This window comes from Triticum dicoccoides, chromosome 2A (genome assembly GCF_002162155.2).
Source record: "Triticum dicoccoides isolate Atlit2015 ecotype Zavitan chromosome 2A, WEW_v2.0, whole genome shotgun sequence".
Lineage (NCBI taxonomy): Eukaryota > Viridiplantae > Streptophyta > Magnoliopsida > Poales > Poaceae > Triticum > Triticum dicoccoides.
The window spans coordinates 127,467,414-127,483,167 of NC_041382.1; the positions used below are offsets into that span (position 1 = coordinate 127,467,414).

The 15,754-nt window shown below is 48.5% G+C and overlaps 2 protein-coding genes across 2 annotated transcripts; one reads left to right on the forward strand and one right to left on the reverse strand.

Moving 5' to 3' along the window:
• Positions 1 to 6,095, forward strand: LOC119353771 (zinc finger CCCH domain-containing protein 62-like). The gene is made up of 8 exons (XM_037620447.1): positions 1 to 505; positions 2,668 to 2,785; positions 2,983 to 3,044; positions 3,127 to 3,181; positions 3,261 to 3,357; positions 3,448 to 3,546; positions 3,991 to 4,099; positions 4,778 to 6,095. The coding sequence occupies exons 1-8, from the start codon at positions 130 to 132 to the stop codon at positions 5,554 to 5,556; spliced, it is 1,695 nt and encodes a 564-aa protein (XP_037476344.1). The 5' UTR covers positions 1 to 129; the 3' UTR covers positions 5,557 to 6,095.
• Positions 6,096 to 14,362: 8,267 nt separating this feature from the next.
• LOC119353772 lies at positions 14,363 to 15,754 on the reverse strand. Its single transcript, XM_037620448.1, has one exon. It carries the CDS (start codon positions 15,538 to 15,540, stop codon positions 14,572 to 14,574), a length of 969 nt encoding a protein of 322 aa, XP_037476345.1. The 5' UTR covers positions 15,541 to 15,754; the 3' UTR covers positions 14,363 to 14,571.

The window sequence follows — 15,754 nt, forward strand, 5'->3', positions numbered from 1 at the left end:
AATCATATAAATCCGCCTTTCCATTTTTCTCCGAGGCAACCAAAAGGGGGAAAACGCGAAGGCCGAGGGGCAAAGCGGCGGCACGGCGGCGCGGCGGAAGGCAATCCGGTGGCGCGCAAGGACGCCGCGATGCCGGTAACAAGAGGGCGCGCCGCGGCGGCGGCGGCGGCGGTGGCGGCAGATGAGGAAGAGGGCCACGCGCCCATCGACATCTCCTCGGATTCCGATGCCGGCGGATCCGAAGAGTCCGGGTCGTCGTCGTCGTCGGAGGAGGAGCCCAGCAGCGACGAAGACTACATCGACATCAGCGACAGCGGCGAGAGCTGCGTCGACGTCAGCGACAGCGGCGAGAGCTACGTCGACATCAGCGACAGCGACAGCGAAGACGATGAGGACGACGATGAGGAAGGCGGCCGCGCGGGGAACGAGGGGGAAGCGGGGGCGGAACGACCCGGCGCGGATCGGAGCGAGGCTGCCTGCACCAAAATCGCCGATCTCCTCCGCCGTATGCACCTCTATCCCTTTCTCGTTTGCTCTCGGCCGTAATTCGGATGATTGCGTTCTATAGGCAGGCGATATTTTTGAAAATCTGGAGCGGAATTGGAACTCGTAGATAGTGCTGCTTGCCGTTTGATTCTTGGAAAACGTGGCATGTGCTTGGCACTGTTGATCTAATAAACTTGTACTAGATAGTTCTGCGTACTGTAAGCTTAGAACCCTGTCGGGGAAGTAGCTTCGTGGTATGGATTGCATCCAGAGGAGACTCAATCTGTGAGCACCTGTGGGTTAGTAAAATCTAGTTTTTTTTTTAGAAGAGGATGACCCCCGGCCACTTTATTGATTATTTTCGAGGACCTTACAAAGTATTACAACAATATGCTTGAATCCGCCATCTTGGCAACATATGCCACTACTCCTATCCATATGATGAAGGGGTGCTACCTGGGCCACATACCCGGTCTACTCACCTAAGCCTATCATCAAAAGCTAGAAGCCCCAGCCGAGCCACATACCGGGTCTTGGGCATAAACTGGTCTGACGCACTCACATGTGTCGTCGCCGCCATCTTCCACAGGTCCGTCTTCAGAGCAGATATTGAGGCTTCTACCTTGTCAGGCCACTCCCTCATCGACGCCACCTTGACGCCAGACAACTACCTCCACCTGCGCGAGTCCATCACCGCGCATCGGGCGCCGAGTCTCCACTGCACCACGCCACCGAGATCCGCCGTCATCAATGTGAAGGATGAATTACCGCTCCACCAAAAAAGGCACCCGTTGATCCATCGATCCCGTGTACGCCTCCAAGAATGACGCCCCCAAGGAGGAAACGACACCAACGCGCCGCCGTCATCCGATCTACTGATCTAGAGTTTCCCTCGAAGGTAGCGGATAGAGGTCTAGAGCTTCTCCACGGCGATGCCTTCAAGAAGGTAATGACACCACAGGGTGCCACCAACGCCGGTCTTGGCATCAAGCCAAGCACAAGGTTTTCACCCGGATCTGCTCGAAGAACCTCCATCACGTATTGTGCGCACGGGTCGCCGCCGATCTGAGCCGCCGCACATGGCGCAGGCCGCACCGGCCAGATCAGATCTGTCCGGAGGGCACAACCCGCATGGTGCCGACCCAACCACCAGGCCCTCCATGCCGCCACAGTCGATCCGAGGTCAGATGGTGTGTCGCCGCAGACTCAGCCGCCGCCGCCGAACGCTGCCACGCAGCCCGAGACAGGGCCGGCTGCCGCACCCCACCATCGCCGCCCTTGGCCGAGGCAGCCGCCACGCCGCCGCCGGAAGGCAGGCCCGCCGCGCCGCCAGGCCAGATCGGCCGTGCCACCCACGCCGCGGGGCTCCGCACCGCCCGCACGGCGCAGGCAAGAGGGAAGACCCCCGCCACCGCCATCAGCCCCGGGCTATAGCCGGCGGCGTCCTTCGGCGGCGGCGGAGGGAGTGGAGGACGGATGGGGACCCCCGGCGGCTAGGGTTTTAGATCCCGCCCGAGTCGCCCGAGCGGGGGCGACGCGGGGGGAGGGAGGGGAGTATTTCCGTGATCTTAGCCAATAGTGCAACCCAATCAAGTCAATCAAGTTATAAAATCTAGTGCAACTCAATCAAGTCGCGAAACATAGTCTTCCTTGAGTGATATTGGACACCGTGGATGATGCTGCACCCTGGAACCCTGTTGGCTGTTGAGAATTAACATTGTTCGTGGTGGGATACATCCAGGGGGAATTCGATCTGATTTCTTGCTGGTTGGAGGAATCTAGTGCAACTGAATTTAGTCGCAGAATGTGGTCTGCCTCCTAGTGATATTGAATATCACAGCCTCACCTGAAGAAATAGGATTCCCAAATTATGTAGATATTTTTGTAGGCAGCTATAATTTGTTTTGAAATACAGGCAGAATGGTTGTTGAAATGGATATGAGCAATTGGCAGGACCAACTTCAATGAAAACCAGTGGTTGAATTGAGCTGGAATCCTTGGCACGACTTCTGTCATGTTTGAGATGGTAGAAGTTAGGACAGTGCTATATGATATGGCTAGACCTTGCTTTTGTTCTGTTTGTTCCAGAGCAAAACATGAATTTATTGAACATCATGGTCCTTATATCTGAGTGTACTCTCTTATTTCCTACATAATTTGATGAGCAATATTTTCTTGTAGGTGGGAGAAACCTGGATGGGATTAAGTTGGCGGAGTGCAAAGCATATTTAAAGAATAACGGTCTTCCCCAAGTTGGGGACATAGCAACTTGTGTCGAAAGAATAATGCTGCATCGGAGGTTCGTTATTTGATATGTCCTAGTCATGAACTATTCAGTAAATTGGCGCTTGTCCTCAACTATTGGGACGAATAGCTTTTGCATCTGATATCGATAGTCACATTTAAAAAAACACTCCCTGCATTATTATTTTTGTTCTTGGTTTTTCTTTAATCCCAAATCCCCTGTTATATGGTGATGCGACATTTCTGAAATAGGTTCAAAGATGAAGATCCTGAGAAGATTTATCCTCGGTCATCCTTTTGTATTAACTGTAAAGGTGAGTTCCCACTTGTCATGGAAGCTTTCTCTTATCTGCATACAAAATTATGGAAGGCAGTTGACCATGGTCTGTGAATTAGGCGATGTCTGTCGAGGTGATACTGTCTTATTCAAACAAAAGGTTCACGAGAAAAGGTACTCATTGGTGTTTCTTGCACTAGAGCATCCTGTGTCTCTTTGGAATGGTAATGTGATTCTCCTTTGGTTATGACAGTGGCAAAAGGCACTCAAAATGTATGGGGAAGCGAATAGTAGCTGGGAAAGTTGTTAAGGAAAGTTATGGTAAAGACAAGCAGCAACACACATTTACTGTAAGGATCGATTCAGTGATATAGTACTGCTATTGTTTTTCCCCCTCTTATTATGGCCTTTGTGACTATGTTAGTTGTTCAATTCAATAGATTCAAGTGTTCTGGAGCAAAGGAGTAGGCAAATTACCACCTTTGTATCTGCTACTTGTCAAAGGACGCAATCTATACAGAATGATGACTTTCCGTCAGGTAGGAACTGCTCTTTACCAGAATTAGTTTGCACTAGTTTCTGCAAATCACATTTTTGATATTAGAACACTTCAATATTACCCGACGCACGCACTTAATCATACTTATAATTCTATGCTGTCTTTTTAGATATTGTGCTATTGGAATGTTATCGATCTGTGCATACCAAATATCAAGTTTATGTTGCCTTTCATACTACTCGTATGAGGTAGCTACAGATAATCTTATTGATCCATTCTGCTGTTTGGGTATGCATGAATTATAGCTTTTAACCACACCAACATAAATGGGAAAAATGAAGCTTATTTTACACATGCACCATTTTGAGGATGTTTGGACAATTCTCAGATGGTGTGTACTTATGCATTGATATATTGACCTTGTCACAAGATGGCCCCGTATGATTTTCATGTTCATGTAGCAATTCTTTTGTTTTAATTCTAGGCTTGGGCAAATGAAGCGAATAGGTTGAAGGCTCTAGAAGAAAAGCACAATAGAGGAGATGCTGCAAGGCGTGTCCGTGCTTCAAATAGACGTAATTCTGGAGGACACGGTAAATTCTATTGGCAACATAACCTTGGTTGTTCCTGGGACAGATTATATTTCGCTGTTATTACTATCCCAGTTCTGAACTAACTGATGTTATTGCATATGTGGGTTAGTATTCGATCGAGGAGATACTGTGTTAAAAGCTGTTGTATTTGTTTAATAAATCCTCTTCTCTGCCCTAGAAAAATATCTTTTCTAGAACGTAGTACATTTTCCGTATTCGATGTTAAAGTTTGAACCTTACTGTATGCTAATGACTTCTACGATGATGGTTAGACAGTACAAATACCAGCAGTTTGTGACCATTTCTTATTTGGATTTTGATTTTGATGTCTGTAGTATACTCTAAAGTTTGGTTTGGTCTAATCGACTGGCATTGGGATCCTTAAGAATCTACTGTAGAACCAGCTGTTCCTCAGAAGGAATCAATTAAAAATCTATCTACATAGAACAGCATAACACATACATAAGCTTTTGCAAGATGAGCTGTCTGTTGTTGCCCACGAAAGATGTATGCATACACTTTTTTACATTTGTTTCACTAAGCTATTGTGTGATTCAACTTGTGTCTCCTCAATTTTCTTTGGAGTTTCGAATTCTACTATTTTGAAGGTCTATGTTTGCTGTGCCAGGTGCCAGACTAATTTTGTCCCTCTTCCTTTTGTATCTATCCTTCTTTCAGCTCTTAAGGGCAAGAAATCGAAGGAAAAAGGAAAGCATCAGTCTCGACCTGGAGGGCCTGATCGCGGATCCAATATCACTAAAGGCAGAAAACGTGCTATGCAATCCTCCAACTCCGATCATCCTACCCAAAAAAATCGAAAAGAAGAGCACCGAGTGTCTTCTGGAAAAAACCGCACCGATGGTCGTCAGAAGGCAAAGACAAATTCTGCCCCCCTGGATAAGAACATTGGTACCAGCACCAGCAGTTCTCAGCAAAATGCCAACACGGAGACAAATCATGCCATCTCGCAGAAAAACCCGCGGACAGCACCAGTTAACAATGGCCTGCATAGCACGGAGGCTAGGCCGAGTAAAGGAAAAACCGGTTCGAAGCAAAAAAACACTGTTGGTGGCAACCATGGTCAGTTTGAAGGAAGGCGCGTAGGTTCAGCTTCTCATCCGCAGGCATACCCAGGAAATTCAGTTGGGATACATCATCCTTTATCCGAGAGGACCCAGCGGCCACCTCCATTGCGCGAAGTTGGCAATGCCTGGCAACATCATATGGACGGCAGATCAATTTCATGTCCAAACCCTACAATGGTTTTTGAACACCCGAATGCAGCACTGGCTGGCTGGCGCGCGCCTGGTTATTTCAGGGAACCTCCACCTGATCAACGTGCAGTGGTGTTTCCACCATTCAACACATCGCAAACTATGTACCGCCATCATCCAGATGGGGCATATGTGATGCCGCAGTACAGATATTCTGGTGGTAGTAATGGGTTTCCACGATAGGGCAGTTTAAGTTTATCAGATGACAGTTGGATTGTTGAACACTTGATCAGTGGTCACTACTCACTAGTGAGAAATGTGGAAACCCTGCCAGCTCGCTGAGGTGATTTTGCACATTTCTGGTGTCTATCTTGTGGAAAATGTGACGGCCACTGTAATTGACACGGATGTTTGTGAGGACATTCCAATACATGCGTATGAGAGCAATAGGAAGGCGAGACAGTGAAGTTGAGAGTAAACCAGAATGCTTGAGAAATACCCCCATTCATTTGCTGAATGGGTTCATAAATGGGCGTATCTGCTAGCTTTATTTTCTGAATCGATTCATTAGTCGACTTATCTGCTACAAGTAGTAGAATTTTTCTGAAACATCACAAGATGATTCTGAGAAAAATATTAATTGGTAGTATTACCAAATTGCTTACTCCAGTCTTTTGGCGGATACGGCCGTCAGCCTACACCAAACATATCAGTTGAGTACAGTTAAGTATTGTATACAGTCTGAAACCGTGAACTTTTCCCCGAGCACATGCCGGGGGACACAACAAGGACTCGGTCATGGTCGACATTTGGCTTGGCAATACCTGTACCTGTGACGGCACCATGTCTCCTGTCAGTTCTCCATCTGCTACGGTTGTATATATTCGACGCGATGCCGCTTCCTTTCGTGACTTATAATAAACTGTCTGCAAGTTTACTGCTTAGCGTCGAGCAAAGGGCATTTCTAACCGATCCCCAATACGACCATAAAAAAGTAAAAATTTTGATTTACTCCTTTACGGTAGACCTAGCCGATCATCTAAAAACGTTAACAGAGTAATTTTTTTACTCCAACTACCCATTCCTTCCACAATTTTCCTAAATATACTCCATCGTGCGGCGGTCGAGTAAAACTCCTTCTCGCCCTCCCGCGCCGCACTGCCTCCCGCCACCGCCACCACCAACCCCCTGCCGTCGCCGCTGCCGATGACCTTCGAGCCGGTCGGAATGGATAGCCACCCCACCCCCTCCCCGCTCACCCCGCCGGCCACCAGCGCCGGCTTTTCGCCGCCAGAAATCACCAACGTGCCGCTGGTGGTGCCGAAGAAAAAGCTTGGGGATGACAAAGAACCACCGGGGCCAAGCTTCGCCTCCAACCGCACCAATGGTGTCCGGGTGGCCACCGCTTCTCCGGCAAACGGCACGCCGCACCTACCTGAGGAAAATGGGCTCGAAAGCCGCCGACGGCGGCGGCGGCGCTCGCCGAGGCGGCTGCCAATAAGAGGATGAAGAAGACTGCGGTGGCGCCTCGTCCAAAGCCTACGCCTCGTGCGGCAACTCTGGTTGCCTCTACGGCAACTGCTCCGACGTAGGCGGCGTCCGCAGCCGACAACAAAAAAATGCGGTCGTCAAGTGCTCGATGAAATGCCAACAAGGTAAAAATAAAACCTCGCGTCCCGTTGGTATTTAATAGTGATTGTTTATAGTGCTTACCTTTGAGATTGTAGAGCGGACATGCATGTGTTTAATTTGAATGTTTTTAAGATATGTATTATGTAGTGTTTGAAGTTGGTGTGATTAGGACACAAAAATCAAGTCAATTTTATTTTTACTCCACTAAACATTTAGGGGATCGACTAGGTGCGGCCACGGTTACTCCAACTTTACTCCACTAACTTTTAGGAGATCGGCTAGGCTTTACTTCACTAATTTTTAGGGAATCGGTTAAAAATGCCCTAATACTGGCGGAGGTTTCATGCGCTGTCACGATGAATAAGATTCAAGTGCATGCTGCGGCAAGTGTCCTGTGCGGTGGTAGCTTTTGCAGCGGGCTCGATCGTGATGGCGAAAGGGAGAGTGAAATCTAACCAAGTCTAATCGGACGAACACATGCACCTCACGCACATCAGTGCTGTGAGAGCTAAAATTCCTTGGGCATCATCATGCGTGCGTGCCATTTTTGTGGGAAGCACGAAGCTCGCGGGTGGGGTCGGCAGGTGCGTGCGCGATGCGACCCGTTCGCCTCGGGCGTCGGGCGGGTCCCATCCCCGGTCCCGGGGGCCGACAGGGATCAGGTGACATGTACCTTTGCATGTCACCGTGTGATTTGTGACCCAAATTCATATTTAAACATTGTAAAAAAATCTGAAAAAAATCATGCATGTTCATAACACATATAAGATAATTCTTAAAAAATTCAGATCAAAATTCGAAACATACATCAAGAAGCAAAAAAGAGAAACTCGTATGTGAATAGTATACAAAGAACCATTCGCAACTATTCATAACAGATTTCTCTTTTTTGCTTTTTGATGTATGTTTCGAATTTTAATCTGAATTTTTTAAGGATTATCTTAATATGTACTATAAATATGTATGATTTTTTTCAGATTTTTTAATAATGTTTAAATATAAATTTAGGCCGCAAGTCATACGGTGACATGCAAAGGTGCATGTCAGCTGATCCCTGTCCCCCGGAGCTGTAGCCGAGTCGCCGGTGCAGTGCGCATGCGTGCTGTGCTCTGCTGACCAGCGCCCCACAGTCGCGCCCGCGCGCACGTACTACGTTCTGCACGAGGTCAATGTTTTCGACTCCGATCAACCCTCTGCTCTCCCCGGTTGGTTTGGCACCACGGGCCTACGTACGTGAGCCCACCCTCCACAAACGCTAGCATCGAGTCAAACACCTTATCTTATCCGATCCATTTTTCATAATCACGCCTATCACCTGGATCTTAAGATATTCAGGCCACTCGTACTCCTAGATAATTTCGCAGGATCTAAACGGCAATCGAAGGCATTCGCTTTTCTTCTCATGGTTTTTTTTTTCAGATTAAAAAGAAAAGTACTCTCTACGATAACGATCGCCCTCTGGGCTCTGGCTTTGCCTGTACGCTCCCGCTTCCCTGTCATGCACCACCACACGCCAAGCGCCCAAGCCACGACCGCGTGGCAAAGGAGAACCCGAGCCATGGAAAGTGCAGCAGCGGCAACAGTCTCATGTGCTTGAGTTTATCGAGCGAAGCGAAGGCTCGTTGTCTGTGTCGACTGTCTACGCAGCAGTGAAAGGTCGGCGGCTACGAATCATGTCAAATTTAGCTCAGCTGTTTGCTTGCTTGCCCGACAGGATTGGACCGTGAACACATGCCTCCTACATATGCGTTGCACTCCTCCCCGGCTCCTCTTCGATGGTGATGATGACGGCGACGGGTGTGTTGGATTTGATTCTCTGCCGGCGCTTGCCTTTCTAGGTCCCTCCTAGGTTGCCAAAGGTTCAAGTCCCAAACAAACCAAAAATCAGAAGGTGTCTGTACTTTCTGCCGCTTCGTTGTTCCAACATCAATCAAAGCAAATGGCTAGTAGGAGAGTGTGGTTACAATGATCGATGCTGTTTGGAGTGTGTCACGAACGAGGGTTTGGAACTATGGGTGTGTTTGGTTCTTGGCTATGCTTGCCCTGCCAAGTCTTTAGCTGCGGCTAAAATCTTGGTTGCTCGTAATTTGGCCAATATATTGGTAAAAGCAAGTGAAGTAGATTGAGCAAAGAGTCGTTGACATGCCAACCAATTACTTCCTCCGTAGAGAAATATAAGGACGTTTTTTAGTGATCTAAACGCTTTTATATTTTTTTTACGGAGGGGGTATCAAACGTCAAAGCAAAGAGCAATTTTTCTTTTCATCTCCCAACATAATTTTCACCCAGTTTATAACATTTTTTGTTCTTAAATAAAAGAGAAAGAAAGCGTTTTCCAAAAAAAAGGTATCCAAACATGTGTTCAACTCTCTGGAGTATACTTCTCTTTGAGACCATATATTCATTCTCTCTCTCTCTTTTTTTGCGAAAAAGATTTATACCTATTATAAAATCTATCAAAATTATAAGTCATCTCAAACATAATAAAAATTACATCAAGGTGTCCAAACCATGCACGATCGCTACCGCCACCAGAACGAGTCGTCGAAACGTCGCTCCCCTACCGGAGCTGGCTTGACCTTATTGATAACAACCGGGAAGTCTTCATGCACATGCCCCCAAGAATCAGCACCCTTGAAGTGTAATTGTCAACGCTAATATGGCCTTCTCTGGCCGATAAAAGGGACTTCCGAAACCTCCCCTAGGGAAATCCCCATTAGATCATTTGAAGCTCTCTATGCCCATTATAAACAGAAGAGCTCTCTCTCTCTCTCTCTCTCTCTCAACACACAACCAAGAACACACAAGCAGAAGCAGAGTATTACACCGAGGGACGAAGCTAGAAAAAAAAGTATGACGGGATCATATATTTGGCAGTGGGTTCATCCTTCTATAAATGTTGGTGATTAGTATCAGACTAGTGAAGGATTTTCAAATTTCATTGGGGTCAATTGACCCCAATGCTAATAAGGCGGCTCCGTTCCTGATCACACCTCGTGGTACCCTGAACCTTGGTAAATTACCTCTGCGATGAGAAGTGACTTAAGTGTTTTGAACCCTAGCCGAACAATCTAGGAGTGCTCTCTAAACTTCGGTCTCGATTATCACCCGTCAACAGGCACCTTATACCATGCACACAAACTAACTGAAAACGACACCTCCGAAGCTAGTCAACCTCCCACTAGCATCGTACACAAGAGGTCGTGACCGCTATTAGGAGGGCGGGGGCTCTTAGGCACGTATGAAGAAGCAAGCATCCCACGAGACAATGAGTCATAAGCTTCACATGGCAGGCCGCCGACCAACATCGATGGCCACGTTGTCCTTGTATGACAACAAAGATAATGCCCTCGACCCCGTTGAAGCTTTGGGGGTGCCGCCCCGACTTTCCACCCTCGACACCACCTTCCGAGGTCGTCACCCTGACCTACCGGCGCCCACCCTCAAGCTACAGTGTTGCACAACCCGACTACATCCATCACGAGGCGCACTTCTTAATTGAGTCAGTGTTTTGCCAAAATCCAAACCTTTTGCTTGGGTGAATAATTGATGAGAATAAAGTAGTTGGCTATTTTTTCGATAGAAGGTAATATATTAATATCAAAACAATACCAATTACTTATGGCCTCTGCACTGCCACAATTTCAAGATCTAATCAAGACATCGAGGATGCACACAACCAAATACGATAAAATAAGAAGGAAAGTGAAGAAAGCCGACACGGGCTAACGACTTGCGACTGACCAACAACAACTGTCGGTGAATCTTGGTGATGTGTAATCAGAACTGACGGTGAATTTTTTTTCTGAATGCACACACGAGCGATTTCTAAAGACATGTTGTTATAGTGGTGGCCTATTATTATTGGAGGGTCCCCTTTGTTCCTTCGCCACAAGCTGCGAATTCAAAACGAAGGAACAAACATTGTGTCAAAAGGTAGGGCCAGGAGCTGTTGGTACTTGGTAGGTGTTGACTTGGGGATAACTCTCCGAAATCAGAACTGGCAATCCAGAGTTCTACTACACCTCAGTTCTTTTACAGAAGTTCTTCTGCGTTTCTACTGGTTAGCGGCACTGTTCTCCTCTGCAGTTTCTTTTTTGCTTGCCTTTCTCTGTGGACTTGACACCACATTCAATTAGGACATGTACAATGGCGGCATATGGATACATATGTCCCATGACAAAAATTAATTTGAGGTATCTATATTTTTTTTTCTCTCTAATGCAAGCTATCATTAGTGGGCCTCATTAAGAAGTAGAAAATAAAAATTTAGTACATATGCATCTCTACTTTTCACTCAACCTTTTCAGCTTTTGTCACCGGACCACACTTTTTCTCTCAATCACCCGCCTCCTAGAAAGGATCCCGCTTCCCTATCCGATCCTACTTTACGTCATATCCGATTCTATATGGCATGCGAGGTATCACCTTAAGGCTACGCATTGTACATGCCCTTGTGCCTAATGCCTACCCACATGGCCACAACTGCTTAATTTCCTGTGAGAAAACAAGAGATTAGCACCGTTCATGATGATGTCTCGCTCTCATGTCTAATCATCGGTACATAAATTCCTCCAACACGAGGATTATCATCATCCATGGTTTTGGACAGGTCTCAATAGACAAGTTTTAGGGCTTAGACAGACAAATCTTAGACAAGATCGAATTAGATGCTCTCCAGATAGAGGTAGCGAAACATCGCCCTTGTAACATAGTTTATCATCATTATCAATATCAATCGAGCAAGATGTCGGCTTCTATCTCCTTCGTGAGGAGGCGAACCTAGGTAAAATATCGCGTCTTTCGTCCCGTTAAACCCCATTCAAGCTACCACTTGCGTTGGCCTCACGACGAAGTCTTCATGGTAGGACATCTGTCGTGACAAAACCACAACAAGGCGCAGTTGTCACCATTCGTATAAATCCCCATTATATTATTTGGAGCTCCCTATGCCCATTGTAAACAGAAGAGCTCTCTCTCTCTCTCTCTCTCTCTCTCTCTCTCTCTCTCTCTCACTACAGAAGCAAGAACACACAAAGCAGAAGCAGAGTATTACACCGAGGACGAAGCTAGGAAAAAAAGTATGACGGGGTCATGTATTTGGCAGTGGGTTCATCCTTCTATAAATGTGAGTTATTAGTACCAAATCAGTGAAGGATTTTCAAATTTCATTGGGGTCAACTGACTCCAATGCCAATAAAGCAGCTCTGTCCCTGATTACACCTCGTGGTGCCCTGAACCTTGGTAAATTACCTTTGCGTCTGAGAAGTGACTTAACTGTTTTGACCCCTCGCCGAACAATCTAGGAGTACTCTTTGAACTCCAATCTCGATGATCACCCGTCGACACGCACCTTATACCATGCACACAAACTAACAGAAAACAACAACACCGAAGCTACTCAACCTCCCACTAGCATCGTACACAAGCGATCGTGACCACTATTAGGAGAGCGGGGACTCTTAGGCGCGGATGAAGAAGCAAGCATCCCATGAGACAACGCGTCATAAGCTTCCCATGGCAGGCCGCCGACCAACATCGATGGCCACGTTGTCCTCGCATGACAACAAAAATAATGCCCTCATACCTGTCGAAGTTTTGCGGATGTCGCCCCGACTTTCCACCCTCGACATCACCTTCCGAGGTCATCACCCTGACCTACCGGCGCCCACCCTCAAGCTACAGTGTTGCACAACCTGACTACATCCATCACGAGGCGTACTTCTTAATTGAGTCGGTGCTTCACCGAAATCCAAACCTTTGCCTGGGTGAATAATTGATGACAAAATAAACTAGTGGGCTAATTTTTTCAATCGAAGATAGTATATTAATATCAAGACAAAACGATAAAATTAGAAGGAAAAATAAAGAAGGCCGACATGGGCCAACGACTTGCGACTGACCAGCAACAACCGACGGTGAATCTTAGTGATGTGTAATCAGAACTGACGGTGATTTTTTCTTTCTAAAGACGTGTTGTTATAGCGGTGGCCTATCATTATTGGAGGCCCCCCTTTGTTCCTTCGCCAGAAGCTGCGGATTCAAAACGAACGAACAGACATTGTGTCAAAAGGTAGGGCCGGGAGCTGTTGGTAGGTGTTGACTTGGGATAACCCTCTCATCAATCTGAACTGGGCAATCCAGAGTTCTGCACCTCAGTTCTTTTAAAGTTCTTCTGCACTTCTACTGGTACGCGGCACTATTCCCGTCAGCAGTCGTGTTTCTTTTTTGTTTGCCCTTTCTCTTTGGACTTGACACCACCTTTAAATTTTAATTATGCCTAACGGCTAATGCCTACCCACATGGCCACAGCTGCTTAATTTCCCGTGAGAAAACAAGAGATTAGCACCGTTCATGATGTCTGCTCCAACACGAGGTACATAAATTCCTCCAACACGAGGATTATCACCATCGATGGTGTCTGCTCCGGTAGAGTACATTCCGGGTACTACCTTCGTCTTTGTTTATTAGTCTCTTATGTAATTTATGCTAAATTTTGATTAAAGATCTAACAGATAAAATCAAACAAAAATTATATCATTGCATTCGTATTTGAACATAGTTTTCAATGATATAATTTTGTGATATGCATGAACTTTTTGTTAGTTAATTTATGATTAAAATTTGGCATAGATTACAATGAAGACCAATAAGCAGCGTATCTTTCTTCCACCGAGTGGTGTTCAGTTAATAAACACTTAAACTCCACAGTCCCAACCAATCAACCGACAATTCCACGATTGAAATCCAGGCCAGAGAAAATTACTACTCGCTACTTGTCCAGTTGATGAGAAGAAAGAGAATCTTTGCAAGAAAAGCTCAGATGAGAATCTTGGGAGAGGCAGATGGGTGATGCGCCTGCTTGCATCATGCAACGAGCAAGTCTCTACGCTACCACCAGTAACAAACACATCAACACCTCAGCTCATCTCAGCTAGCTCTAAGGCTCTGATCATGCCGGTTACTAGCATCCAACCCCCATCAGTTTTAAACTCTGGGAATGTCAGATCCGCCAGCTTATCTTAACCCGGATTATTCCGCGGTGGCGATGCGGCGAGCTCGACGAAACAGTTGTGACAGTTCGCAGTGTACCTGAAACCATTATACTACGCCCGGGAACAGCTCAGGGCGTCAGCAGCTTGCTGCCGAGCCCGATCGATCCATCCACCCAGCATCCCATCGCATGCACGCAGCATCACGCTCACACACCCCGACGGAATCCCGCAACAGTGTCCCCATGTTGCCGCGCTGCGTCCTCCCTGGTTTCTCATTAGATTAATCGACAATATACGTGTGCCGATGCAGGGTTTGGTCGCCTAATCGCGCATGGAATTAGCAGACAGCCCTTGCAAAACGAGAGATTCAAGGTGTGATTGAGTTCTTGGGCAAAATTTGCAAAGAATTTGCGAGTTGCATGTGCTGCGTAGGTACATAGCTTATCTACACTTGTATGAGAACCTTTGTGGTGATTCACACACGAAGAAAGAAAGAATACAGATCGAGGAGGGCGAACCAAGCGGGAGCAAACGAATGAAACTGTTCTCTTTCCTTCTTTTTTCTTCTACTGCCAAAGTGGCCAGCATGCCATGCATGTGCGCGCGGGAGAGCGAGCTGCGTCGTCGGCCGTCAGTTGGCGGCGGCGGTGGCGCTCCGGCCGCGGTTGGAGTTCGACGAGGAGTAGCTGCTGAGCTTGCGGCTGATGGAGTGGATGGCCGGGTTGGACCGGAAGTAGCCGAAGAGGCTGTTGCGGTGGAACGGCAGCGGCGTCGTCGTCCTCCGCCGCATCTCCTCGGCCGCCGCCCGGCTCACCGTGTACGGCGCCATGTCGCTGGCCGACGCCGCCGAGCCCCGCCCCTTCCGCATCGACGCGTCGCCGCCGCTCTTGAGCATGCTGTACTTGAGCAGCGGGTCCTTGCCGGCGGTGGCGCGGCCCTCCGACGCGCTGCGGAACAGGAACAGGTCCTTGAGCCGCCACTTCCGGCTGCCGCTCCCGCACCCGCGCATCAGGGAGGCGGCGCCGCGCGGGGAGGGTGGGGAGGAGCAGAACTCGTCGTCGATCGGGTCGCCCCTGTACGGGGAGAGAGACCGCGTGGCCCTCCGGCTCCGGGACGACACGCCCGACGAGGACGACGCGGGGGCCGGCCGGCCGGACCTGCCCCTCGTCTGGCCCTGATCGGCCGACGCCTCAGCCCGATCCCCTGCGCCGCCGCCGCGCACCGCGGACATCGTCCTCGCTCTTCTCGGCGACCGGGGGGAGACGGAGAGGGAGGCGTGGTCCTCGTCGGCGAGCAGGCCGCCGCTGCAGCGGGGGCCGTTAAGCGGCCGGATCCTGCCGCCCTCGAACAGCTCGTCGGCGGCGGCGAGGATGGGCGTGGACTCCCTGAGCTGGCCGCTGAACCCGAAGGCGAAGTCGAACGTCCCGGCGTCGCCCTGCTCGTCCGCGGCGTAGCTGCTGGCCCTGGACGGGCTGGTGGGGGCGCTGGAGAAGAAGTAGCAGTAGCTAGGTAAATGGCTGCCGCCGCCGCCGCCCATGGCAGCCGCGGTTCTTGGGCTGCACGGCGCGCTCGGCGCCATGACAGGAACCGCCACCTCCATATCTCTCTCTCTAGCTACGGCTCCTCCGCCACACCTCTCTCCTCACTCCCCGCCCCTGCTCCTCTCCTCTTCTTCTGCTACACTTCTTTAAAGATAGATGCCTCCGGATTTTGCTTATGTAGGTGTCCGGAGATGGAGATTGGAGAGGGAGAGGGAGAGAGGAAGGTAGGAGGAAGCTGGATCGATCGTAGGGGGTGGGGGAATGGTTGAAGGG